The sequence below is a fragment of the Podarcis erhardii genome (genome assembly GCF_964252035.2).
Source record: "Podarcis erhardii genome assembly, chromosome: 7".
NCBI classification, from domain to species: Eukaryota; Metazoa; Chordata; class Lepidosauria; order Squamata; family Lacertidae; genus Podarcis; species Podarcis erhardii.
Genome location: NC_138511.1, coordinates 82,502,860 through 82,527,348, shown reverse-complemented (window position 1 = coordinate 82,527,348; position 24,489 = coordinate 82,502,860). Strand labels below are relative to the sequence as shown.

General features: G+C 49.0%; 2 protein-coding genes across 16 annotated transcripts in view; one reads left to right on the top strand and one right to left on the bottom strand.

Annotated features, from left to right (window-relative positions):
* The window catches only part of ARHGEF1 (Rho guanine nucleotide exchange factor 1), a 68,506-nt gene extending 47,242 nt beyond the window's left edge, over positions 1–21,264 (top strand). For 7 of the 11 annotated variants that reach the window (XM_081868744.1, XM_081868743.1, XM_081868735.1 and 4 more), the window contains 14 exons: positions 1,253–1,378; positions 2,415–2,529; positions 3,000–3,100; positions 4,425–4,502; positions 5,840–5,912; positions 6,674–6,841; positions 10,381–10,468; positions 11,813–11,914; positions 12,749–12,819; positions 12,968–13,138; positions 14,103–14,273; positions 14,396–14,544; positions 16,296–16,393; positions 17,294–21,264. In XM_081868744.1, the coding sequence (XP_081724870.1) occupies positions 1,253–1,378; positions 2,415–2,529; positions 3,000–3,100; positions 4,425–4,502; positions 5,840–5,912; positions 6,674–6,841; positions 10,381–10,468; positions 11,813–11,914; positions 12,749–12,819; positions 12,968–13,138; positions 14,103–14,273; positions 14,396–14,544; positions 16,296–16,373 (1,491 nt within the window). In that variant the 3' untranslated portion in view covers positions 16,374–16,393; positions 17,294–21,264. The remainder of the gene's footprint in view (positions 1–1,252; positions 1,379–2,414; positions 2,530–2,999; positions 3,101–4,424; positions 4,503–5,839; positions 5,913–6,673; positions 6,842–10,380; positions 10,469–11,812; positions 11,915–12,748; positions 12,820–12,967; positions 13,139–14,102; positions 14,274–14,395; positions 14,545–16,295; positions 16,394–17,293) is intronic. The other 4 variants (XM_081868740.1, XM_081868736.1, XM_081868742.1 and 1 more) reach the window with 3 other exon arrangements.
* Positions 21,265–21,938: 674 nt separating this feature from the next.
* ERFL (ETS repressor factor like) overlaps positions 21,939–24,489 on the bottom strand; it is a 161,057-nt gene continuing 158,506 nt past the window's right edge. For all 5 annotated transcript variants that reach the window (XM_081869296.1, XM_081869294.1, XM_081869298.1 and 2 more), the window contains exon 6: positions 21,939–24,184. In XM_081869296.1, coding sequence (XP_081725422.1) covers positions 23,562–24,184 — 623 coding nt within the window. In that variant the 3' untranslated portion in view covers positions 21,939–23,561. The remainder of the gene's footprint in view (positions 24,185–24,489) is intronic.

The window sequence follows — 24,489 nt, the reverse complement described above, 5'->3', positions numbered from 1 at the left end:
TTCAGGAAGCTATCCGCAAACTTTGGGAGCCCGCAGGAGTTCCCTCCGGGCTCCCAAGGCTTGCGGACAACAGCCTGCAGCCCAAAACCTGGGGAGCGCAGCGGAGCGCGCCCCGGGCTTCGGGCAACTCTCCGCAACTGGGGGGGGGGGATACTTTTTTTTCTTTATCCCCCCCCCAAAAAAAACTAGGTGCAACCTATGGGGCGAAAAATACGGTATATATGGCTCCTTGGGCTTCTTGGAGGAAAGGTGGGAGGCATATGCAACCCATCAATCAATCAATCAATCAATCCATGAATGCCCTATTTGACCTTAATCAAGGCACAGGTTATGCTCTGTGGCCAGACATATATCTTATGATCTACCATTTCATTTTGCTGTCATTTTTCTACTTCTATTAATACATCTGTTTTAATTAGGATTGATGGGTTGTTCTTATTGTTAACGTGAGCTCACTCTGTTACTTTTTTAAAAAAATTCTGTTACATTTGCAATAAAAATACGCATTTTGAAAAAAATGAATCAATAGATAAGGCTTGAGCTGTCTCCATCCAACTCTGTGATACTCAAAGTGTAGCCCTTGAGCCGGCGGGTGGAGCATAAAAATATTGCAAGGGGTGGGGCCGTAAGGTCTTTAAAAAAATAAAATTAGAACTAAAGAACATCTCAAACAGCTCCTAAATGATCCCTGTGGAATCTTTGCCCTCTTGCCCATGTGTGAAATATATCTTATTATGTCTCTGTTACTGTACGTATCTCGGTTTCTCTCTTCTGGGGGAAAATACTGGGGGCAGGGAAGGAATGGTTTCTAATAGATGTGGGGAACCTTTGTCCGCCCAGAGGTTGGGGAACTACAGCTCCAAACACCCCTGGCTATTGGCCATGATTGCTAGGCCTGATGGGAGTTGTAGTCCAGCTACATCTGGAGGGACAAAGCTTCTCGACTCATGGTTTAAACTGTACAGTGAAGGCAAAGGCTGGGAATGGGGCCTGTCAGAAAGAGCTTTTTCCCCTGAGATCCCCAGAGGTGTTGGGGGGGGGGCAGGATAGCAACTCATCATTTAATGGCCACGCAGGTGAATCAGCCCAGGTACATCACAGTGATTCTTGAGTAGCCATAAATGATATGAAGAGGCAAAGGTGGGGGGCAAGGCAGAGGTTCTTGGCTATCAGAAAGGGACCAAAGGTTTGCAAGATCCCTCTATGTGATCAACTCGCCAACCTTCTTCCCCCCCCCCACCCCCATCCCCAGTTTGATGGTCCTGAAGGAGCCTGGTTCCAGAAGATCTCGGCCCGTTTCTGCAGCCGCCAGTCGTTTGCTCTGGAGCAGCTGAAAGCCAAGCAGAAGAAGGAGCCGCGTTTCAACCAGTTCATCCAGGTAATCGCTGCTGGAGACTGGGGATAGCTCAGTCAGTAGAGCACGAGACTCTTAATGTCAGGGTCGTGGGTTCGAGCACCACGTGGGGCAAAAAGTGCCTCCATTGCAGCGGGTTAGACTAGATGACTCTCATGGTCCCTTCCGACTCTGCAATTCTGTGATTCTATGAAATCGCCTCTCCTTCTACGGTAGGGCCATGTACCTTTCCGGTGAAAAAAATTGGCCTAGGCTGTACAGTTCAGCATCCCAAGAAACCTTTTATGTTGTACAAAAATGATGAATTAAGTTTCCAGTTCTTAAAGGCTGTGAGGTAATTCTGAGGCAATTCTCTTTTTAGTGTGAATTCTGTAGCTCCATGAGACTTAAGCATACACAGAATACATTTTCGTAAAGCATGTGCCCAGTTAAAAATTATTTTGGGTAACTTTATTTGGCTTTTTGTGGATGAGGTTTTTTTTTTTAATAAAAAAAACCTAGCAGGCCTGGTTAAGGGTGGTATTCAATGCTAGGTCCAGTGGGTCTGCTCTAAGTAGGACTTGGTTGAAGACAGCCCTACGTTCCTACTCTCTTTCTCCCAGTGAAATATTTCCCTGTTAGAGTCAGGTGATATTCTTTCATTAATCAAAAGTATATGCCATTAAGAAGGGGGGAAAGTTGTTGTTTTTGCAAACACTGAGCTTGGATACCAATCCAAAAAAACGACCCCGGGGAGGCTTTTCCCATTGTACATCCCCCAGTTACCCAGATTCTGTGAGCAACCACACTGTGAGAGCCAGTGTGGTGTTGTGGTTAAGAGCGGTGGACTCGTAATCTGGGGAACCGGGTTCGCTTCCCCGCTCCTCCACATGCAGCTGCTGGGTGACCTTGGGCCAGTCACACTTCTCTGAAGTCTCTCAGCCCCACTCACCTCACAGAGTGTTTGTTGTGGGGGAGGAAGGGAAAGGAGAATGTTAGCCACTTTGAGACTCCTTAGGGTAGTGATAAAGCGGGATATCAAATCCAAACTCTTCTTCTTCTTTCCCTCTCATCCCGGCAGGAAGCAGAAAGTCAGCCTCGTTGCCGGCGGTTGCAACTGAAGGACATCATCCCCATCGAGATGCAGAGGCTTACCAAATATCCGCTGCTCCTTCACAACATTGCCAAATGCACAGGTGAGCAGAGGTGGGGGAGGATGGAGGTCGCTGTGGCTTGAGCAGGAGAGGTGAGACAATTGCACAGGGACAGCTAAGCCAAGGGCGGAACAGACGACATACTGTACATTTAAAGTGCTGAGATAGCCGCTTTAAATATGCATGGCTTCCCCCAAAGAATTCTGGGAGCTGTGGTTTTGTTAGGGGTTGGGGTTCAGAGTTGTTGGTAGGCCCTCTGTCCTCCTCCCAAAGCTACGATTCCCTGAGTTCCCTATGAAGAGGGATTGGTTGTTAAAGCCACTCTGGGAGATTGTCTGAGTCTTGATTTTGCTGTGGTGAGGAAGGGACTCACAGTATTTTCCTCCCTCCTGGGGGAAAAACCAACCCTGAATCTAGATCTGAACTGAATTCTAGATAGGGAAACACTGGGCCTGTATTTAACGGGATGCCTTTTGAAAAATCACTTCCACCTTTTTTGATCTGTGCTGCAGAGGAGGCCGAGGAACGGGAGAAAGTCCAGAAGGCGGCCAACTGCTGTCGGCAGATCCTCAACCACGTCAATCAGGAGGTGCGCGACATGGAGAACTTGCTGGTAAGTCGTCGTCTTCTTCTTCTTCTTCTTCTTCTTCTTCTTCTTCTTCTTCTTCTTCTTCTTCTTGCTGCCTGACAGCATCATGCCTCAAGGGCCGCCTCTCCCCGCACGAACCAATCAGAACCTTGTGATTGTCACCCGAGGTCCTTTTCTGTACGCCAACACTAGAACAGGCCTTTTCAGCGGTGGCCACCTCCTTTTGTGGAGTGTGCTCTCCCCAGGAAAGCTCACCTGGTGCCATCATTACTTAAATTTAGGCACCAATCAGAACGTTTGTTTTCGCCCGGTCCTTCGGCTTTTATTTATCTGTGGGACGTTTTCATCCTGTCTTTAAAAATACCTGAATGAGTTTTAGAGTTCTCTTATGTTTTGCTTTATGCTGGTTTTAAGGCATGTGTTATTATTTATTTATTTACAGATAGGTAGCCGTGTTGGTCTGCCATAGTAAAAAATAAAAATAAAAATAAAAAAATAAAAAAAATTCCTTCTGTTTCAGTGTATCTGAAGAAGTGTGCATGCACACAAAAGCTCATACCAAGAACTAACTTAGTTGGTCTTTAAGGTGCCACTGGAAGGAATTTTTTTATTTTGTTTTATTTATTTATTGTTTATTATAATAATTTTTATTGGCATTTACACATTTTCCAACATATCATTCTTTTAAACATCATTTCAAAATCTTTGGCTATCACAGCCTTTCAACCTCAGCTGATGGTTTTCTAAAATCGTTTCTAATTATGCATTTTGCTACTATAGTTATTGCTTCAAATTCAAATCTTAATAACTATTCTTAATTCTTTTCACAATAATTTATATATTACTCCTTACAAAACTTCTTTTAACCCTACAAGTGATATCAGTTGGTTACAGTTGCTTTCCAAATATGTCGAAAACTTCTTCCATTCCTTTAGGAAAGTCTGGTGCTGCTGGTTCCAAATTTTCCCTGTTAATCTCGCCATCTCAGCATGGTTCATCAATTTCTCTTGCCACTTTCTTTAGTTGGCATTTCTTCTTACTTCCATCTTTAGGGCAAACAATATCCTTGCTGCAGTTATTGCATATAAAAACTTTTTTTTTAATCATTCATATGAATTTCTGTACCCACAATAAATTGGGTATTTATTGTCCGCATGTCACTTTGAGTTACCTTTTTTTTATTAGGGTTTTTTTTTAAAAAAAGTGACTAATAAGTTTGATAAATGAATAAATACCTCTCTGTTGGGCAGTTGCTCTTTCTAATCCTCCCTTGCCCCACCCTCTCTCTCTCTCTCTCTCTCTCTCTCTCTCTCTGTGTGTGTGTGTGTGTCCTCTCTGCGTTTTTCAGAAACTGAAAGATTATCAGCGTCGCCTGGACCTCTCCAACCTGAAGCAAAGTACTGATCCACTGCTTAGTGACTTTAGGGTGAGTTTCTGGCCTAGTATTTCCTCCCCGGTTGCAGACTGGGGAGTCGGGAACTTGTGAGCACCCAAATATTCTCCATCATCCCTGACTTTGGACCCTGCTGGTTGGGGCTGATGGGAGTTGTAGTCTAGCAACATCTGGAGGGCCACCTTTTCAGTGGGGTGGGGAGCAAATTCTCTAACAAAATTTCCACCTGTTTCCTCGAGGGAGCCTGCCCCCTTTTAAAGAACTTCGCAGTAGGTAGCATGTCTCTCCATGCTTAGGCTGCACCTGTAACAACAACAACAACAACAACAACAACAACAACTTATTATTTATACCCCGCCCATCTGGCTGAATTTCCCCAGCCACTCTGGGCGGCTCCCAATCAAGTGTTAAAAACAATACAGCATTAAATATTAAAAAATTCCCTGAACAGAGCTGCCTTCAGATGTCTTTTGAAGATAGGATAGCTGCTTATTTCCTTCACATCTGAAGGGAGGGTGTTCCACAGGGCGCGCGCCACTGCTGAGAAGGCCCTCTGTCTGGTTCCCTGTAAACTCACTTCTCGCAATGAGGGAACCGCCAGAAGGCCCTCGGTGCTGGATCTCAGTGTCCGGGCTGAACGATGGGGGTGGAGACGCTCCTTCAGGTATACTGGACCGAGGCTGTTTAGGGCTTTAAAGGCCAGCACCCAACACTTTGAATTGTGCTCGGAAACATATTAAGAGCCAATGCAGATCTCTCAGGACCAGTGTTATGTGGTCCCGGCGGCCACTCCCAGTCACCAGTCTAGCTGCCGCATTCTGGATTAATTGCAGTTTCTGGGTCACCTTCAAAGGTAGCCCCACGTAGAGCGCATTGCAGTAGTCCAAACGGGAGATAACTAGAGCATGCACCACTCTGGCGAGACAGTCTATAGGCAGGTAGGGTCTCAGCCTGCGTACCAGATGGAGCTGGTAAACAGCTGCCTTGGACACAGAATTGACCTGCGCCTCCATGGACAGCTGTGAGTCCAAAATGACTCCCAGGCTGCACACCTGGTCATTCAGGGGTTTCAGCCCTGTTGAGTTTCTGCCCGTCACATGGCTGCTATCAAGGGGCAAGTGGCCTCTCTCTTGAAATGGCTTTAAGGCTGCTCTGAGCAACTGGTCTGGTGCTCTCAATTTACGTAATGAGGTTTGTAAAATTATAAGAGTGTTTCTTTGATTTGGAGTGAAAAGTGTGGTCTTCCATGAGCTCTGGTTTCCCCAGGGCCTCAGGTTTTATCTCCACGCTCCTGCTTCTTAATGCAACTTTTTGTGCGTGAAATGATAGCGTATGCAAAACCTCAGGCTGTAACCAGCTCTTTCCCACAGAATGACATCACCAAGAAAAACCTCGTCTACGAGGGACCTCTGACTTGGCGTATCACCAAGGATAAATCAGTAGGTAAGTTGAGCTCAGGCTCACTCTTCCGTGGGAGCCTTCCTCGGCTTACACTCTGGGACAGGGCTTTGATTCAAGAACTTCTTCTTGATGCCAGGGGCGGCGTGCTGACGCAATTGAAATAAGATTTGAGTGGATTTATTTATTTAAATCCTTCTCACCCCACTCTTCAGCCCCAAAAATGATTTGAATGGGACCCCTGCAGGTCTTGCCCATAGGCATGGCACGAGAGGAAAAGGGATTGGTAGGGAGGAGGAAAAAAGAAAGCTCAGGCACCGTTACAGAGTTCTTGCACTGACCAGCTGGAATGGCATTATTTCAAGGAGAGGAGGAGCGGGTTTCCTTCACTGAAGAACAATCCCCACCCTGGGGCTGACCTTATGGGCAGTTTCCCCACCAGTCTTGCTGAATAATGGGCTTGCTGTCCTCCAAGCAATTGTTTTATTTACGTATTGTTACAATTCTTCACTTGAATGCTGGGAGACTAGTGGGGAGGTCAGCCCAAGGGAACTGCGCTTGGTAGGCCTTTCAGCCTTGCATGGGCCCTGGGGCCCCTATGCAACCTTGTTGACGTTGACTACGTTTGAGATTTGTGGGTGTGGCTTCTGAGTCGAAGGGGTGGGGCTTTCAATGGCTCCACCCCCCTCAGGGCTCCCCTTTCTATAAGCTCAGCTTTGGTGGGGGGGCCTGGGTTTCCCAGCAAGGCTCGGAAGCGTACGTCAGACCTTTGACCTTCTCTCTCTTACCCCCCCCCCCAAAAAAAGATGTCCACGTTCTCCTGCTGGACGACATCTTGGTGCTTCTGCAGAAGCAGGAGGAGCGCTTGGTCCTCAAGTGCCACAGCCGCACCATCAACCCAACCCCTGACGGGAAGCAGATGTTGAGCCCCATCATCAGGCTCAATTCGGCCATGACACGCGAAGTGGCCACAGGTGGGTGCTGTGGTGGTGGGTGGGTGAGGTGGAAGCACCTCCACTTTGAGTGAGAGTGAGGAAAATTCTCAGATTGATTCACACCCTGGCCAGCACTTTCTTGATCTCCTGCCCTCAGGCAGAAGATATAGAAGCATGATTAGTCGCACCAAGAGGGTAAAGAACAGCTTCTATCTGTGGGCTGTTAGGCTCCTGAATGAAAAGATAACAACAGGGCAACTGACTTTCGGGTTTGATGAGAGTGCGAATTAAGAAATTTTTACTAAGAGAGCTGAGTGGGGGGTGCTCGTGTAATCTCACCGTATACAAGTTGTACAAGTCACAATAAAGTATTTCAAAGATTTCAATAAAAAAATCAACATTAGAACCAGAGGTGTAGTGGTCTGGGGTTACAGTGGGGTCAAAGATACCTTACTATTTCTGCAGCCGGGTTCCCATCTGCAGTATCTTAGAGCTGCCCGGCTAGCGTGAAAGGGGTAGCTTTTTAGCCACTGAGAAGAATTATTCTCATCCTTCATGCTGATTGGAACCAGTCGGAGTGAAAGGGAGGTGACTCTGCCGCCGGGGACGGAGGAGCAACGCTGAGGGGTTTGCTTGCTTTTTATTTATTTTTTAATTGAATTTATATACCGCCCTATATCTGGGGGGTCTCATGGCGGTTCCTAGAATAAAATCAAGATATAAAACCACAAAATATCTAATAAAAATAAAAACAACAACCCAATAGCCCCCCCCCAACCACCACCACAAAAAACTCATTTTAAAAAGGGCATAGGAGTTGTTGTTCTGTATGCTTCAAAGCTAAGCATTTAGGGACACAGAGAACACAAGGGGCTTCTCAAGCTGAAGAGAATGGTATTCAAGTTCTTTTACATGCAATGGAACTTCAAGGAAGGCACAGCTTAGGTCCCTCGGAAGATACTACAGTGGTGCCTCGCAAGATGAAAAGAATCCGTTCCGCGAGTCTCTTCTTCTTGCAGTTTTTTCGTCTTGCAAAGCAAGCCCCTTAAGAGGATTAGCGCTATTAGCGGCTTAGCGGATCAGCTGTTTAGCAGCTTAGCGGATCAGCTGTTTAGCGGCTTAGCGGATCAGCTGTTTAGCGGCTTAGCGGATCAGCTGTTAAGCAGCTTAGCGGATCAGCTGATAAGCGGCTTAGCAGATCAGCTGATAAGCAGCTTAGCGGCTTAGAAAAGTGGGGGGGGGGAGGAAAAACCACAGGAACTCGCGAAACATTTTCTTCTTGCGAAGCAAGCCCATAGGAAATTTGTTTTGTGATACACATCCTAAACAGAAAACCCTTTGCTTTGGTTGAGATCCCTGCATTGCAGGGGTTTGGGCTAGATGACCGTTGGGTGTCCCTTCCAACTCTACAATTCTGTGACTCTATGACTGTATAGTATTGAAGGGGGTGTGGCTATGAGGGGAAATGGCTGTGAGGGGGAACCCTGTGCTACTGATTGGGACCGAAGCAGCGAAGTTAAGTCACACAGCACTAGATTAAGAATGTGGGTGTCCCCCCCCCCAAGGAAGCTTTTAAGTGGAGGAGGAATATGGTTTGGTGGTAGAGCATGTGCTTTGCATTTGGGGAGACCCCAGGCTAGTTCTCTTTGGTGAATGAAGGAACTCCAGGAACAAGATTGTGGGCACCTACAAGGCCTAGCAGGCTTTTCTTAGGCCGGGATAGTTACCTGGCAGCGAGGAAACTTTGTATGACGATTACGTTTCTTTGGTTGTGGAAGAAAAGGAAACCTTGAAACAGAACAAGCAGTATGAGCTAAATTAAAAAACCCAAACCTTGCAGCAGCTATTAATAGTTTAGCGTACGGCTCAGGGCCATTCTTGTCTCCTATGCTGTTTTTAAATAAAAGATTGGGACGGTAGCCATAAACAGCCTAGATCCTGCCTGTTACCTTGAATAATCTAAAATTCTGCTGCAAGCACAGCTCTGACTGCAGACGGTCTCTGTATTCTTGGCCGTGCATCATCCGCACCCAGGCAGCATGAATTCTGTGCCAGGAATGCGGAATTCTGCAACCTGCACAAACTTAAATGCAGGTCGGGCAGTTTTTTTCTTCTTAATTTGGTGTGAATTGACAGCATTCCTCTCTGTTCCTGATACACTGGGACACAAGATATGCTGCTGGTGCTGTGGGCAAGGTAGCCCACACAAGCTCAGGCTAAGGGGTTTGGGGGAATCATGCAACCAGAAGATGCAAAAATGGTAAAAAAACACATCCCGCTGATCAGAGGCCCTCACCTCCCACTGCACATTGCCACATCCCACTGATCAGAGGCCCTCACCTCCCACTGCACTGACTTCCTGCCTGCACATGGAGGCAGCCAATGAACTCATGGCAACAAGAACACGCCCCTGCCACACACCCTGCTCACACACAATAGGATGCCACAGAACCTCCAGTGCCAGTGGCAGAGCCAACGAAAACCTTACTGGTGCCAGTCCGCAGGGATCTCTCCAGGCCTCTCTGCCTTGCCCTCGGCACTCTCCCTAAACCAGCCTTTCTCAACCCGTGGGTCCCCAGATGTTGTTGAACTACAACTCCCATCACCCCTAGCTAGCAAGGCCAGAACTCGGGGATGATGGGAGTTGTAGTCCAACAACATATGGGGACCCACAGGTTGAGAACCGCTGCCCTAGGCCATGGGGAGGCAAACTAAGGCTCGGGGGCCGGGGCCGGCCCAATCACCTTCTCAATCCGGCCCGCGGACGGTCCAGGAATCAGCGTGTTTTTACATGAGTAGAATGTGTGCTTTTATTTAAAATGCATCTCTGGGTTATTTGCGGGGCATAGGAATTCGTTCATTATTATTTTTTCCAAAATATAGTCTAGCCCACCACAAGGTCTGAGGGACAGTGGACCGGCCCCCTGCTGAAGAAGTTTGCTGACCCCTGTCCTAGACCATGCCCATCACCGGCACTGCTTCCCCCATAGAAACATAGCATTGGAAAGGGACCTCAAGGGTTTTCTAGTCCAACCCCCTGCAATGTAGCAGTCTTTTGCCCAACGTGGGGCTCAAACCCACAACCCTTGTGCTGTACCAGCTGAGTGTGTCTGCCTTAAAATGTTACAGGTAGGTAGCCTTGTTGGTCTGCTGTAGTCAAAACAAAATTAAAAAATTCCTTCCAGTAGCACCTGAGAGACCAACTAAGATATCTGAAGAAGTGTGCTTGCACACGAAAGCTGATACCAATAACTAACTTAGTTGGTCTCTAAGGGGCTACTGGAAGGGATTTTTTAATTTTGCCTAAAAATGGTTCTGCCTGGCTGGATGTGCCCTTGAAACCCCGACGACGCCTCTTCCTTGCCTGGATGGAAGGCAAGAGAGAAAGTGTGTAAGGTAGCATTTACACTCGTCCCATTTCACCTCTGGCCTTGCCCACCCCTGGCATGCGGCCCCCAGAAGGTTGGCTGGAAACGTCCTATCGGGCAAACCTCGACTGGGCACTGGGTGCAAGTTCTGAGATAGGTCCTCCTCCTCTTTTTTGATTCTGAACCTGCCGTTTCCTTCTTTCCTCTTAGATATCAAGGCTTTCTACGTGATTTTCAGCTGGGAGGACGGAGCTCAGATCTATGAGCTGGTTGCACAGACAGTGTTGGAAAGGAAAAAGTAAGAAACGGAGGAGGCGAGATTGAGATGCTGCTGGCTGGGGGGGGGGGGCGGGAGGTGGGCATTCATCGCTGGAGTACCAAATGGGTTGGTCCAGCCATCACCACCTCAGCTTGATGCCCTCCAGGTTTTGGCTCGCTGGCTGATGGGAGTTGTAGCCCAAAGCATCTAGAAGGCACCAGTTTGGGGAAGGCTGGGTTTAGTCTGTGAGCTGGAGTGGGTGGCAGAAACAGAGGGGTGGTAGTTTTGGAGGTGAGGGTGGTTCAATTTTCTCAGCTTCGATCCAAGGTCAGTTTTCAAAATATGGCTTTGCCTAGCACCAAGGGACGCGGGTGGCGCTGTGGGTTAAACCACAGAGCCTAGGGCTTGCCGATCAGAAGGTTGGCAGTTCGAATCCCCGCAACGGGGTGAGCTCCTGTTGCTCAGTCCCTGCTCCTGCCAACCTAGCAGTTCGAAAGCACATCAAAGTGCAAGTAGATAAATAGGTACCGCTCCAGCGGGAAGGTAAACAGCATTTCCGTGTGCTGCTCCGGTTCACCAGAAGTGGCTTAGTCCTGCTGGCCACATGACCCGGAAGCTGTACGCCGGCTCCCTTGGCCAATAAAGTGAGATGAGCGCCGCAACCCCAGAGTCGTCCACGACTGGACCTAATGGTCAGGGGTCCCTTTACCTTTACCTAAGGTCTTTAAGCTTATTATTATTATTATTATTATTATTAAAAACAAAATAAAAAAATTCCTTCCAGTAGCACCTTAAAGACCAACTAAGTTAGTTCTAGGTATGAGCTTTCGTGTGCATGCACACTTCTTCAGATAAGAATCTGAATCTGCTTCGTATCTGAAGAATACTGAAGAATACTGAAGAATACTGAATACTGAATACTGAAGAATATCTGAAGAATCTGCTTCGTATCTGAAGAAGTGTGCATGCACACGAAAGCTCATACCTAGAACTAACTTAGTTGGTCTTTAAGGTGCTACTGGAAGGAATTTTTTTATTTTGTTTTGACTATGGCAGACCAACACGGCTACCTATCTGTAACTGGAACTAATAATAATAATAATAATAATAATAATAATAATAATAATAGAATTTGTATACCACACTATACTCACAGATGCCATTCCTTAATTTGAGCTGGGGCTCCTCCCTGGGCTTATAGTGGTGGGTGTCTCTGAGCATGTTCCAAGTGCCTCCGCCATAAGCAGTACATTTCGTATTTAAGGAGCCAGGCTTCCAGGTTTGGAGATTCCAGGCCAGCGTGAGCCCCAGCACCTCTAACTGTTGTCAAATCAACCAGTCAGTTTTTGTTTTACCCGATTCCCTTCTTTTGTTCTTTTCTAGCTGGTGCAGTATGATCAGCGACACAGCCGGCTCTCTGAAGGTCCCCATTAAACCACGGCTTTCAGTGCCAAACAGTCGGTCTTCGCCACACAGCCCCAGCTTGTAAGCCTGGCGTTCCTGGGGAAGGAAAATGTCTAAACCTTTGTAGTACCATGTGGGGCATTTTGTGGGGCCTGCTTGCCAGAAGCAAGTGGGGCAAAGTCAGAGGCAAAAATGAGGAGGGTAGCGAACGGGATGTTTTCTTTTGTGCGTTCCAGCCATGCAAAACCCAGGAGTTTTTGCAAACATAACCTCCACGCAGCATCTCTCCATGAGAGGCAATATCACAGTTCAAAGAAAGGTCCCATCCGGGCAGAAGAATTTTAGGGAGGGGGCCGAAGGAGAAGACTGAGAGGAGGAGGAGGTGTCAGAAACTGAAGAGGTAACAGGGTTTAGTGAGCAGGGAGAGCCTGTGGCAGAGACAAGTGCAGAATCAGAAGCTGAAGCAGAAGAGGAGGGAGGCAGAGAGGAGTCCAGCTGGGGAAGAGGCAGAGGTGTCTCCCCCTCCTGCTGCAACTAGCTCCCCTCCCTGCTGGTCTCCCAGGAGCAGAAGAAGTATGAAGCGGGAGGAGCAAAGACAGGCATGCTGGGACAGTCTCAGATTGCTTGGGAAGGACCGGGGGGGGGCGGGGGCGGAGGAGCCTTAGGCAGCTCCTCATAGGGGCAAGACCCACCAAGAAGAGTTGCTGTGCTCATGAGGCCTGGCTCCTCTGACCAGGCCTTGTTTCTTCTTATAAAGAGTTAACTCAGTGTGATTTATTGCTGGCTGGCTCCCTGACACTGGAAAGGCTGTCTCGTGGGGTGTGCGGGGGGAAGGAAGGACCCAGCCTGCCAGTGCAACCCATTTCCCCACCGCCGGCATAGATCTGCACTCACAACTTCTTCTTTTTCCCTCAGCAGCTACTCAGAGGGGTTGCTGGGCGGGGCGGAGAACGGCAGCTCCCACAAGGAGACCCTGCATTCGGAGGGTGAGTTTGCGGCCAGGCGGTTTGGAAGGCAGTAGGAGGAGCTGGAGCGGGCAAAGCAAGAGTTCTGGGTTCTTACCGAGCTCAGAGCCAGGGGAATCCAGGGGCTCTTTGAGAGCAGTGGTCCGATTGGTCTTTTGGTACCCTGAAGCAGAGCGAGAGAAGGACGGGATGCTGGAAGGGGCCGAATTCGAGGGGCGCAGCCCTGTGAGCGGACCGAAGCTGGGCAAGGCAACGGAGGAGATCTTGGACGACATGCTGAACTTGCACAAGCACCGGCCCGTAGGCCAGGGGGCCCTGTCATCCGCCGCACAGGACAGAAGTATGTAACGCTACTCCTTCGGAGCTCCCTGCCTGTTGATGGTAGGCAGGCAGGCACCTTCAACTCTGCATTTTCTAGGGTCTGCTTAAGAACATTTACGCACAGGCAAGCCTATCTAGGGGGTGCAGGTGGCGCTGTGGGTTAAACCACAGAGCCTAGGACTTGCCAATCAGAAGGTTAGCAGCTCGAATCCCTGCGACGGGGTGAGCTCCTGTTGCTCAGTCCCTGCTACTGCCGACCTAGCAGTTCGAAAGCATGCAGTGCAAGTAGATAAATAGGCACCGCTCCGGCGGGAAGGTAAACGGCGTTTCCGTGTGCTGCTCTGGTTCGCCAGAAGCGGCTTCGTCATGCTGGCCACATGACCCGGAAGCTGTACGCTGGCTTCCTCGGCCAATAAAGCGAGATGAGCGCCGCAACCCCAGAGTCGTCCGTGACTGGACCTAAATGGTATGGGGTCCCTTTACCTTTACTTTTACTTTTACCTTTACCTTTAAGCCTATCTAGACACGTAGAGAAGCCTCCCCAAAATTGCTGCTGTCCAGAGATTTGGAGCTGCAACTCTCATTGGCCCCAGCCAGGGCTGCAGAAGGCTGATGTCAAATGTTGACGTGTGTTTTAATCTGGATTTAAGCGTATCATTGATTTTAGGTTTTTTAAAAAACGACATTGAGGTTTGTTTGTCTTTACAGTAAAGCAGTATGTAAATTGCATGAAGCAAATCGATAACCCAGGGCTGGCAGAAATCGGCGGCCCTCCAAGATACTGTTGGATTTCAGCCTCTAGCCAGCACGGCTGGTAGCAAAGGATGATGGGAGTTGTAGTCCAACAGTATCTGGAGCGCCGGAGGATTCCCCCCTCCCCTCCTCCATTCTTTCCCCTCCCCTCTGTGGAGATTCCTTCTGCCCCGCCAGCCCCAAGGCTCGCGAAGGAGATGAATCTCACCCCAGTCTTGTGTCCTTAACAGTATCAGCCCTGAGGAGGCTACTTCAAGTATCGGAGGAAGGCGAAATTGCCTTCCCAGCAGCAGAACCTGTGGACCATCCGCCGGAGAACGGGAACCCCCGCGAGGGAGAAGAGGAAGAGGAGTGGGAGGCGGGTCACGGGACGGAGGCAGACGGCAGCCGACGGCATCCAGGTGGGGGTCTGAGAGCCAGGTGGATGCTGGGAAAGTCAGCCAGGACTTGACGAGAGAGGGGCATGCTGGGAGTATTTCATAGAATCATATATTCCCCTCCCTCCCTCCCTCCCTCTTGGCAGGAGGTCTCCCTAATGGCCCCTTGGAGCCAGAGTGGGGCTCCGAGCACCTGGATAGGGAAGGATCCAGTTCCATAATTCTGACCCACCAACAATCTGACGGGGTGAAGCATCACCTGCGGCTTCTAGAAGATGCCATCCAGGGTCTGAAGGTGAGAGAGGGTTGCAAAGACACACACACACCAGTGTGGCACGCTCAGAATTTACTGTGTAGTTTTGCACCCGTTTGCTTTCCTTGCAGAGCTAAACCCGAGCCCTGGAATATTAATTTCCAAGATCGTTTGGAAAGCGCAGAAGATGGGGGAGGGAGGGAGGGAGGGAGGGAGGTGCGGGAGCAAATGCCTGAGTGTTTTTCCAAGCAGTGGGTTTGAAAGGGAAGGGGGCAGAGAGATGGGCCCCGTGTTGAGAATGAGGGAAGGAGTGTGTGAAGGTGTGAAGCCCGCCCTTTGATGGCTGTCTCCCTCGTCCATTGGCCACTTTTTAAATAAAGAAGAAAGACCAGGACTATAGCATGAGGACTAGAAACTTAACGCAGGCTGAGATGAATGGGAAGCCTGCAGACTTATCTGCTGAGCCCGTTCTATTCACTAGACAAAGCAAAGAGCCGGGGGGGGTGGTCTCTCTTCATGCCTGTACATGATTTGCTTTGTTATATTTCACTGCACTTAGGTCCCAACATTTTCTCCAGGCAGCAAACATGGTTCTCTCCCCCCTTACCTCACCCCCACAACAACCCTGTGAGTTAGGGCTGCTTGCTGTCTGTCGGCTTAACCTGAGGTCACCCAGTGCCCTGCTCTCCCTGGTCCTAGTCTGCCACCCTCTTAACAGCTTCTGTATGTTGAGGCAGCATCACGCTCCTTAGAATTTATTCCTTGCAAGCCCTAGCTTATGCTCCAGGTAACCTTTAGAAGGGGGCTTGCCACTGAAGTGCTGGTTTTAACCTTTAAAGCCCTTCACGCTATGCCCCGTGGAGGACCTTAAGGTCCATAAATAGCAACACCCTAGAGGTCCCAGGCCCTAAGGAAGTTAGATTAGCCTCAACCAGAGCCAGGGCCTTTTCAACACTGGCTCCGGCCTGGTGGTATACTCTGCCTCATGAGACCAGGGCCCTGCAGGATCTGATTTTTTCCGCAGGGCCTGTAAGACAGAGTTGTTTCACCTGGCCTTTGGCTTGGAGCCAATTTGACTCCCTCCCTCCCCCTCTTTCTTTCTTTTTCCTTTCTCCTCCTGTGATGATGCTGCATTTTAATGTTTTAGTGTTTTGATGTTGTGTTTTGATCTTGTTTTCAAGTTGTATTTAAATCAACTTGTTTTTATTATTGGTTGTTAGCCGCCCTGAGCCCGGTCTCGGCTGGGGAGGGCGGGGTATAAATAAAATTTATTTATTATTATTATTATTTATTATTCTGAAGCAGGAACGGGGAGCCCGTGGCCCTGCAGGTGTCCTTCGACTCCAGCTCCCAGCCGTCCAAGCCAGCATGCTCAGTGGTCTGAGAGGGGGCTGTTGCCCTGAGGGGGAACGGCTGCAGCTCAATGGGTTAGAACATCTGCTTTGCATGCAGAAGGTTTCATTTCCCAGCATTTCTGGGGAGAGGGGTGGCAAAGACCCTTATCTGAAACCATGGAGAGCTGCTGCGAGTCAGTTCAGACAGTACTGAGATAGATGGACCCGTGGTTTGATATAAGACAGCTCTTCCTGTGTCCCTGTGCGGTCCAGCAACATCCACGGGGCGCCATGTTGGCCGATCTAGAGCGACTGGGTTGCCAAGGTTGAAGCCTCTCACCCTTGAGAGTTGGGAGTGTCCAGAAGGAGATTCCTTCCCACGTATGCTTGTCCCCATATCCCTCCTTCGCCCTTTCAGTGAATATTTTCCTCAATCTGTTTGTCTGCCTGTCGTACTAGGAAATTGAAGCGGATTATTGGCACCTGCAGCAGCTGATAGGAAAACTCACGCCATCTCAGCCGCCCAGTTTCACATGAGGCTTGGCCAAGCAGAGAAGGTAATGGAAGAAACAGGCTCGGTCCGGGGTATCCCAAAAACTCGGTGCATGACTGACCGGCTTCCTCTCACCACCCTGTGTCCTTTGGTTAGGCTGATAAGACAGTGATTGGCTCAGGATGAGCCTGTGGTCTTCATGGCTGAGCAAACAGGTTTTTGAAATAAGTGTTTGCGCCTCAAAATTTAATTTAAAAGACAAAATAGTACCTCCGCTGAGGGAAGTTTAGGAATCGCTCAAGCCACTTTTATGTAAATCCCACCCATTTGGTGTTTTTTTATTTTAAATGGGTGTGTAATTTGCTGTGTTTTTAGCTTGTTGGAGGTCTCGCTGCCTGTTTATCCAAACATCCTCTGGCCCGTTGAGCCAGTTTTGAATCAGCCCACCAGGAGAAAACTCTGCTCTCCGAACCCCTAACCCTCCCATCCTTTCTTGCTCAGATGTACCTGGTAGTTGAGGGCCTGTGAGTGGAATGGCAGGAGGGGGGGGGGAGGCTCTAGTAGGCCCGACATGTATCCATAGCAACCAGGAACCAGTGAAACGTAGTTAGGAATATTGGGGGCCACGGGAACTGTATTTCCCATGGCTCCTGGCAGTCCAGGATGCCTCTAGGGCCTTGGGGGGGGGGCTCTGTGCGATTCCTCCCTGCCACCGCCAGGCAGACTTGGAGGGGAAGGGACAGAGAAGGTGCAGGAGAACAAGTAAGCAGGCGTTTTGCCAAGCGTTATGAGCAGGGCCTGAATTTTAGTCTGGGTTTCAGCTCTGGCTCCAAACCAGGCAAGTGCATTTCTTAAAACCGCCCCACCCGCTCCGGTTTCAAACTCGGGTTGACACTGCTGCTTGCTGCTGCCTCATTCTCACTGTCATCTTAATGGCTTTCTGTGTCTTCTCCCCCCTCTCCAGGCTTGTCTTTCACAGGGAGGAAAAGGGATCTTTTTTGCCAGCCGCTCTCTCCAGCCGGATGTTCCTCCTCAAACAACACCAGCAACCAAGTGCGGCCTACACTGCTTTTTGTATAGAGGATTTATAATGCAGGGAAAGATTCCAGGGTTATAAATATATATTTTATATATATTCTACCTAGACCACGCTATAGGGGGCCATATTTAGAGGCTGCGGAACTGCATGTGAGTTAAGGGGTCAAACCCTTCCTGAGGGGTGGGGTTAGCTATGTCATCAGGCCATAAAGGTGCTCTTGGGGGGGTCAGCTTTTTCTTTAGCTATGGGAGTAATTTGTGGTGTCTGTCCCAAAGAGAGGCGAATTAAAAAATCGGGTCCCTGTGGCAGCTGTCTAGTGGACCAAAGATGATGGGGTTGGGGTTGGGTGCAAGGCACTTGTAGGCTTCTGGGCTCCACAGACCTATTCAGAACATAACTGCTGGAGACATCAAACTTGACCTCCTTTCTGCCAAAAGTGACCAGCCAAATAATCTCAGGGAAGGTTTGCAAGGAGGGTATGACGATAGCAATATCGAGCCCCTCCTCAAATTGTCAATCATCCTGGTGGTATAAGCTTGCCTTACAGTATATCCTCACACGTGGACCTAACCCTCCAGATAGGCATCTGTTCCTTTTAAAAAGGAAGCGCTTGGCGGCAGTGGCGGCAGTGGCAGCAGCAATCACCGCGGTTTCATGGGGAGGCAAATCTTTAACTCACTTAGCTTGGTTTTCCTTGCCTTTACTCATCTCCCTGTTCCCAGAAACGCCCCGCTTTTCTAGAATGCGTTTTTATCCTTTTCCTGCCTCATTTATTCACATCTGCAGCCCTGCCCAAGCTGTCTCCCTCCATCCCTTGGCCCCTTGCTAGCTTGCCATTCCACACAGTGCTTTTGTTTTGGCACCAATTCAGCTGAGAGACACACACCTCACAAGCACACAGCAGAAAAGCCTTGGGGTTGCATGCAAGCTGCATCAGCTGCCCTGAAACTTGAGCTGGTTCTCTCCCCGACACAAATCCCCTCCCAGAAGACTGGTCTCTCCTTGCTGGGTGACCCTTCACAGCTGGCTTCACAACCTAACAGAAGGCCAGCTACAACGTCAGTGCCATAACCACCTTCTGAAGAGAGGAGAAGGCAGGGGGAAATGGGTCTTGTGTTATGAGATGAGCTTGAAGTCTGAAGGCAGCGTTGTTCCAGCGGTGGATCAAGGGAGACCCCTGGTGTTCCTTAGAAATGCTTCTCAAGAAATTTCCCCTAACGAGATCAGTAGTGCCAGACAAGCTCCCTGGAAACGCTGCTTGATCTTAACCTAGCTGGGTGCAGTTTCATGAGAGCCTTCTAGCCTGCCCTCGTCCCAACTCAAGGGAGAACTGGAAGACTTGGCCAGCAACCTCCTTGACTTGGTTGTGTGCAGAAACTCCATTGCAGGGGTGGAAATATTTTTTTATTTTTAAATGCAAGCTCCTGCTAGGAAAGCAAAACCCCAACCAGCCTCTTCCACGAAGCTTCTTCCTCACCACATCCCTGCTTTCTTTAGGAATTCCTGAGAAATCTTGGGGTTCGATACCCAACAATGTATATACCAAGGAACAGCTGAGCAGTTAGATCGCATTGCCTGCACGTTATTTAGAATCGGGGTTGCCTTTCACTCGGTGTTGCCGACCAGGTTATTCCCAGCACCGTGTAGCACTATAAAAGCTGCTTTTAGCCACAGGGTGCCACAGATGTAGAATATGAAAGCGAAACCACAAGGTCCTGGGTTGGGGGTCTCATCCGCCATACATGTAATTAATGCACGATCACTTGGCTGCCCTTCTGTGACATGCTGTTTTACGGAAGGGACAGCAGGTGGAGCCATATCAGTAAGTCAGCCGGGGCCTCTTGGCTCTTCAAAGCTTTGGGATTGTTGGCCTTTTGCAGTATTTTGCAGGAATTGAGTGTGGACTGGCGGGGTGTGTGTCTGTTCCTCCTCCTACCCCTGATCCCCCTTTGGCTGTGTATGGAAGGGACTTGTCCTCAAAGCTGGTCTGTCGCATGGAGCAAGAGGGCTCTGGACCTATAGAGGGCCGCTGAGCACCCAGACTCGGGGTTTGCTGCTGCTTCTGGCAACTCTGCTCACCCTCCCCAGCTAAGACACCTCCTATTTATAGGACCCTTTGCCCAACTGGAGGGTTGCAGTGGGTCCTCCCTAGGCAACTGCGGCGTGTTTCCGTCCTCCGGTTGGGAGAATTCCATCTGCCGAAACTAGTTCAGGGGGATAAACGTAGGTGGTGCTTTCATCCCAGAGGACAGGTAGCAGACCTAAGGGTTGAGGTGAGGGGGCAAAGTCAAGTGAAACCTGCCGCCCCCCCTCCCCACTTGATGTCCTCAGAGACGGACCTACACAGATATTGCACATGTTCCAGTTCTTCCAAGTGCCTTTTATACTTTTTGTTCATAATGTGCTTGTATGTTTAAGAAAACTCAATATTTTGCTGGGATATTATATATATATATATATACGAACACAAGGGAGTAGTCTTAACTCCTCCAGCTGGGGCTAAAAGCGAAGAAGAACCCAGAGGTTGTTTTTTTTTATATATAGAGTGATATTATATATATTAGTCTTTAGGGGTTTTTGTCTTATTACTGTACAAAGAGCCTAACCCAGTATATTCGGAGAAGAAAGGGTGTGACCTTCTCGGCTTCCCAGTATTATGGAATGTATAATAGCCCCTGCCAAATCCGCTGCAGTCAGATGAGGTGTTTTTTTAAAGTCACACTTAAAAAAAAGAAAGAAAATGAAATAAAAATTCTAAAGTGCAAAATGTAAAAGCATCGGCTGGGTGGGGTGGGGGGATAAAATCCCCCGGGATCTGCTTACACGTCTTTTACCATCGCTGTTTTGTACTTTCATGAGACATTCTCAGGATGGTGCGCAATGGATTAGTTCACCTGCTACTGCTGTACCACACATACAATAGTGCCGCACTTATGGCTTTTCCCTTCTGTGTGGGGCCCTCCAGTTTGGACTCCCCGTTCCCAGCAGCCCCAGTCGGAGATGAAGGGAGCTAGAGTCCAGCAACATCTGAAGGATGCTGTATTGGCCACCGCCCTCCTGCCCTCCTGTCGTAACCCATTCACCCCCACCTAGGAAAGATGAGAAACGCAAGTTCTGCACTGTCCTGTCTGGGGCACAACTATTTAAGGAAAATTTAAGGAAGAAGCAAGTTCTGCTTGACTTCCTAAACTTTTTTTTTTTTTTTAAGCCTGAATCAGGCAGCATAAAATCCCCTCTTCAAAAAAAACCCCCCAAAACAGCCAATGCTTATGAGTGCAATTCTCACAATCTGTGCCTTTTTAGCATTCTGGATTCTTGACCTGGAGTGCTGCCTCATTCGCAAACTGGATTTCAAGAGCAGTTTGGGTCTATAGCCTCGTGGTTGGCCTGGGGCACAAATGGGAACTTGTTGCTTGATCTTCCCCTGAATCGTGTGAATTAACCACGAGGTAGCTAATCGGTGGTCAACTGTCTTGAGAATGCTCTCAACTTGAGCTCGGGGGTTGCTTTCCTAGAGTTCAGTTGAGGATTGAGCTCTGTGTGGTTCCCTCCGCCTGGCAATGTTTTTGTATGAGGTTTGCAGTGAAAATACTAGCCAGAAGAAGGAAGAAGAGGGAAATGTTTCCTCGCCAGAGGGTGGGGAGATCAGGCGAGTTTCACCTCTGTATAAGGATGGGGGGAGAAGGGAAGAGCAGGGATCCTGGGTTCCACATCCCTCCTGCTTATCTAAGCACAGGAGTCGTGGGCCCCTCCTTCCCGCACCTGACGTAGAGAGAAATCGGAGGCTTTTTGTATGTTACAGGAGGTTTACAGGTACGTGTAGGAGAGGCGAGGAAGAGACTGAACCAAAGATAACTTTTGTAAAAGATGCCAAATTAAAAGCTATATTAATCGCAGCAGCCTTTGTGGTTGGAATACAGCATGTGTTTTGCATTTCGTGTCTCATTTATTGCATTGGGTTGGGTCAGATGATCCTCAAGTGGGGGTCCCTTCTAACTCTTATGATTTTGCCTGGACGGAACGTGCCCTTCAGTTACGATGGTGCGTTTTGCTTGCCTGTGTTTTGTGCACACATGGAACTCGTGACTCTTGTGTAACTTGAATATATAGCCTGCTGCGCAGAAGGAAGAGCTTAAATCATTCCCCTTCCGCTCAGTTGCAGGCAGCCCCTAGACCAGGCATTGGCAAACTCGGCCCTCCAGATGTTTTTGAGACTACGATTCCCATCATCCATGACCATTGGTCCTGTTAGCTGAGGATGATGGGAGTTGTAGTCCCAAAACATCTGGAGGGCCGAGTTTGCCTGTGCCTGCCCTAGACAGTTTCTCATGAAGAAATGTAGCCCTCGGGATAGAAAGAGTCACTCATCCCTTCCCACTTACCTGGGAGTAAATGCCACTGAGCTGAGTGGGACGCAAGTGCCTATACTGTTAAAAATCTTCCTTTGCTCCTTTGTTAAGTGATCTTCTTGTCAGGCTTCGAACTGCCGCCTTGTTGGTTCCTGGTCTCTCATCCATGAGCCACCCCCTTTATTCATCCATTCCCTTTTGCCTGTGAGCAGAGACTCGAGTGACGAATAGATATTTTATTGCTTTAGAGGCCAGCGATGTGCTGGGGTAAAATTCTTTCCCATCTGTTTTTTTTTCTTTACACACTCCATAAATTAATATAGTATTTACAAAAAGGAAAGAGAAAACATAGGGGTCGGGTTAAACAGCATCTTCATATCAACCACACAAATACAGTTTTGTTTTTTTTCTTCTTTTAAAACACGGGGGGGGGGGGGGCACGAGCACACAGGTGAGGCGTGGGAGGGGGTATTTTTTTGTTTTTGTTTTTTTTACAGAGGGTCACACCAGAGCATGACAAGACAATATTGCACTTCAAAAGTCAGGGGTGGGTAAAAAAAAGGTTTAACTCCCTCTCCCGTCATACAACTCCCTGTATTTTGGAGCGGGCCTGGATTTTCAAGTTCCTCCCCACAATTTTGGGAGCTGGAAATCAGGTTCGTAGGTTCTGGAGGACACTGGAAACTTGGAACCGTGTTTGCTTTGCAGGAGCGCTCTCAACCTAGCTGTGAGGACCCTGTCAATAAACACGTTTTGCTGCATTCCAGTTTGTAACAACCTACGTGTGCACCTTAAACTATCGGGTGTAGAGCAGCAACACAGGAATGGTGGTATTTGGACTACTTGGTCTTAAAAAGGGATGATTCACACAACCACTCTTGTGTTCTGGTTGGACCTTTTTGAAGACACTTTCACAGCACACTCGGGGCAGCCCCAGATTGTGACAAGCCAATTAAAGGCATCGTTAATGGTGGGAAGCAGGCAGAAATCTGATCCAAGAAACTATGTCGGGTGAGAAAAGATCCTGCACTTCATATCAACAAGGCTTGTGCAGGAGAACTTCCTGGCGTGGGGGAGGGGTGTTTGGGTGTTCTTTGCTGAAGCACCAAAATGTCTTGTGCCAGCCACAGCGGCAAGCTGGTTGTCTCTAGAAACCTGGCTGTTAAATAGGTCAAAAGAATTTCATGGGGTGGCAGGTGCACTGAAAGGGATTAACGTAGCCTGTGGGAATTTTCAGAGATGGTGTGGAGCTGGCCGGTCCAGGAAGTTTAATGGGACTAGTCTAGAGAGGGAGAGCTGAGGCAGATTGTGATCAAAAGTGCATGGAGGTATCTTCCCGTGGTATTGGAAGAGGTGATGAAGAGGACACTTTCAGCTCTCAAGTCTTAAGTGTTGCTGGACTGCAAATCCCATCATCCCTGACCATCGGTCATATGGGTTGCTGTGAGCTGGGAGTCCAATAAGATCTGGGGTCTCACAGCCCACCCACCCCCCATCTCTGCCACTACTGCCTGTCCTGAGCCCTCGTCCCTTTCTTCCAGAAAGCCTCTTTGCTCCAATCTGGACCCCCCCAGGAATGTGAAGACAAGGCCCTCCATTGATGAAGTTGAGAGGGGGAAGGGATGAGTATTCCAGCCCAGGGTGAAGGGAACGGGGAGCAGAAAGTGAGGGTGCTTTGGGGAATTAGACTCAGTATAATCAGTGAATAAAATTTTCCTATAAAAATAGAGACATCAAACAAATGGGGTAGGTTTTGTTTTCTTTCCTTTGCTTTAAACTCTCTTTAAGAATCTGGCTACTGATGGAGAGGGACCAGCAGTTGGGGCTCCGAATAATGCTTGCGTTCAGCTGCCTGGCAGACTCTTCGCTTCCTTGGCAGTGCCCAGGCTGGCCTCTGCCACCCCTTCTGGCTTGCTGGCTGTTGCCCCTGCCGTCCGCTCTGTCTGCAGCCGCTTGTAATTCTGCACCTGGCTTTCTATCGCCTCCAAGCTGTCGGGGCTGAAATCACAGCCTTCGTTCTCCGAGCTGCATTCGCTTAGATCTGTGATCTCCAACTCAGAATCGGAGCCAGGGTCCTCTTTGGCCCCTCGCCCCCCTGAAGGGCTCTGGGCCCTGGGACCCAGCAGCTCCTTCTCACGCTCGCCGGCCACATTCCCAGTGCCGCGGAGGGGCAGGGTCATGCCATGGGGAGGGAGACAGAGTCGAGGGACGGAGCCGCCCCCCAGAGCTGCAGCCCTCTCTGTGCTATCTCCCGGCAGTAGTGAAATGGGTGCTGGAAGCTGGGCTAATGATCCAGACAGCGGGTTGGGATAGAAGTGTGGGGAGTACAGGGAGGCGGGCAGTTTGGAGCTGTTCAGGGGGAAAGAGCTGGACAGGTAAGGGTTAAAATTCCAGGGGTAATCTGGGAAGGAAGCGTTCCTGCCATAGGGAGTCAGCAAACTGGGGGGCTTTGTATATCCGGCAACACCTGTGGGGGAGAAGGGGGGGAAAGAGGTATGAGCAACCAGTCCATGCTGGGTTCAGAGGCTTCGAGTTTGCTGGAATCCCAATGGATTGTCATGATATTTTCATATTACCCTTTTGGCGTGAATCATAGCAATATGGAAAGAGGGGCAATCACCTTTATGGGGAGTTCTTTTAAAACAAACCCACAATGAGCAAGCAGCAAAAATAATAATTAGGGATCATTACCTTGAAAGCATCTCCTGCCAACCTAGCAGTTTGAAAGCACGTCAAAGTGCAAGTAGATAAATAGTTACCACTCGAGCGGGA